This window comes from Salvia splendens, chromosome 13 (genome assembly GCF_004379255.2).
Source record: "Salvia splendens isolate huo1 chromosome 13, SspV2, whole genome shotgun sequence".
In the NCBI taxonomy this organism is placed as follows: Eukaryota; Viridiplantae; Streptophyta; class Magnoliopsida; order Lamiales; family Lamiaceae; genus Salvia; species Salvia splendens.
The window spans coordinates 26,225,461-26,227,468 of record NC_056044.1 but is presented as its reverse complement, the minus strand read 5'-3'; the positions used below and the strand labels follow the sequence as shown (position 1 = coordinate 26,227,468).

Genomic DNA, 2,008 nt, shown 5'->3' with positions numbered 1-2,008 from the left:
TTACGATATTATTAGCTTGATCATATATAGTAGTAATTGACAAAATTATGGTTCATTTATTGCATTTGGTTATAAAGTGAGAGACAGGTGTAGCCTGTTATCCAATAATAAACAAAAATAAACGTACCATACCTGATCGATCAGGCCCAGCCCATAGTTACAAACCAATTTCTACTGTACAAACAGTTTTTAATCCCCAAATGTATAGTTAGAAAACTGAATTATCACTATATATACCTACACTTCCCACCCACATAAACACACTCTCTCTCTTTGTAAAATTGCAGTTTCTATTTTTGCCAAGCTGCCTAACTGTTCATTCTCAAATACTCCCACAGTTTCCTACGTCAATAAAATACTCAAATTATTTGCCAGAGAAAAAGGAGATTTTTACTGTTTGGATTATTAATTATATCCAAAACATAATAGCTGAGAAAATTCATAACACCTTTAAATTCCACTGTTCCCTTCCATTTTTTATCACACATCTGAAAAAATGCCAATAAACCACTGGCTATCTCCGGAGCCAAAAGCCCAATCGATCCCTACCACCGCAGCAAGTTTCTGGCCCAGCGCCGCCTTCCCAGACGCCGTGCTCCGCAGCCAGAGCACGGCGTTCTGCCTCAGCCTAAAAAATGAAGACGAGGATGAGCTTGTGATCGAGGATCCGGCGGCGGTGGCGATGGAAGACGGTGCAAAAATCCAGGTGTCGAAAGAGCCGTTGTTCGAGAAGCCCTTGACGCCGAGCGACGTCGGGAAGCTGAACCGGTTAGTGATACCGAAGCAGCACGCGGAGAGGTACTTCCCCTTGAACGGCGGCGTGGAGAAGGGGCTGCTGCTTGGCTTCGAGGACGAGGCGGGGAAACCGTGGCGGTTCCGATACTCGTATTGGAATAGTAGCCAGAGCTACGTGCTGACCAAGGGGTGGAGCCGCTTCGTGAAAGAGAAGAGGCTCGATGCCGGTGACATCGTCCTCTTCGCTCGCCACCCCAACGACCTCGGCCGCCTCTTTATTGGATGGCGGCGGAGGAGTGGGCAAGAGCCTGCTGCCCCTCCGCCACCGTGTGTCGGTGGTTGGAGCGGCCAGCTTTACTTTGCCAACCACTCCTCTAATTCTTCTGCATCGTACACGGGTTGCTCTCATGCAGGTAACCAAAAAAACTATTTTCAATTAGTAATATTTTTTAATTAAGAATATTCATTCATATTTTAGATTGTAAATTAATTTGAAAAGAAAAACAAAAAATTAAATCTCAGCAGATCATGATAGTAAATTATTTTGCAGAGAATAATGTAAAAGAAAGAAATGGGAATTCGAAGAGGTTGAGATTATTCGGGGTGAACCTAGAGTGGGAGGAGGAGGAGGAATCGACCTCGGGTTCGGGGAAGGGTCATCAAGTCGAGGAACAGGCATACCATGAGTACTACTCGAGCCATCGTCGAGCCTACGGCGTGTGTGATTCGACAAATATTTAAGGCACAAGTTATGAGAGTTGGTAGTGGTAGAGATGTGACTGGTACAATTTCATAGTTTAATTTAGTTGTTGTTTCCCTTAATCAAACAGTCACGATTTCTGCACATATAGATGGGAATTATATATATTGTGGAATAATTACTGCCTTTAATTTAGACAAGTCTGATCAATTATTTCTGCTCAAACATGATCTCAATCAAGGTACTAGCTAGTTGTCAACTTGAACAAGTAATCTTCCGTTGAACAAGGAAATAAACACACATTCAACTTATATCTAGCTAGTAGGAGTATTTATTACCTTTTCTTTTTTCTTCTCTGATGTACTATAAATATATATTGGTATAAAATATTTCTTCCCGTATCAAATAAAATCATCATCTATAAATATATACTCCCTCCGTCCCGCACTACTCGCACGTTTCATTTTCGGCACGGAGATTAAGGAATGAGTGTATAGCAAAGTCAAATATTACGGCTGTAGGTGAAATTTTTTACTAAAAATGGAAATAGTGCAAATAACTTGAGACGCCCAG

At 41.9% G+C, this 2,008-nt stretch overlaps 1 protein-coding gene across 1 annotated transcript; it reads left to right on the top strand.

The window, feature by feature from the left end:
• The first annotated feature begins 281 nt into the window (after window positions 1-281).
• LOC121761281 (B3 domain-containing protein At2g36080-like) lies at window positions 282-1,581 on the top strand. The gene is made up of 2 exons (XM_042156926.1): window positions 282-1,148; window positions 1,286-1,581. Exons 1-2 carry the CDS (start codon window positions 497-499, stop codon window positions 1,474-1,476), a joined length of 843 nt encoding a protein of 280 aa, XP_042012860.1. The 5' UTR covers window positions 282-496; the 3' UTR covers window positions 1,477-1,581.
• Window positions 1,582-2,008: the final 427 nt, after the last annotated feature.

Coding starts and splice junctions, on each gene's coding strand:
- LOC121761281 (XM_042156926.1), top strand. CDS start 497: ATGCCAATAAACCACTGGCTATCTCCGGAGCCAAAAGCCCAATCGATC. Junction 1,149..1,285: donor CACGGGTTGCTCTCATGCAG/GTAACCAAAAAA, acceptor ATTATTTTGCAG/AGAATAATGTAAAAGAAAGA.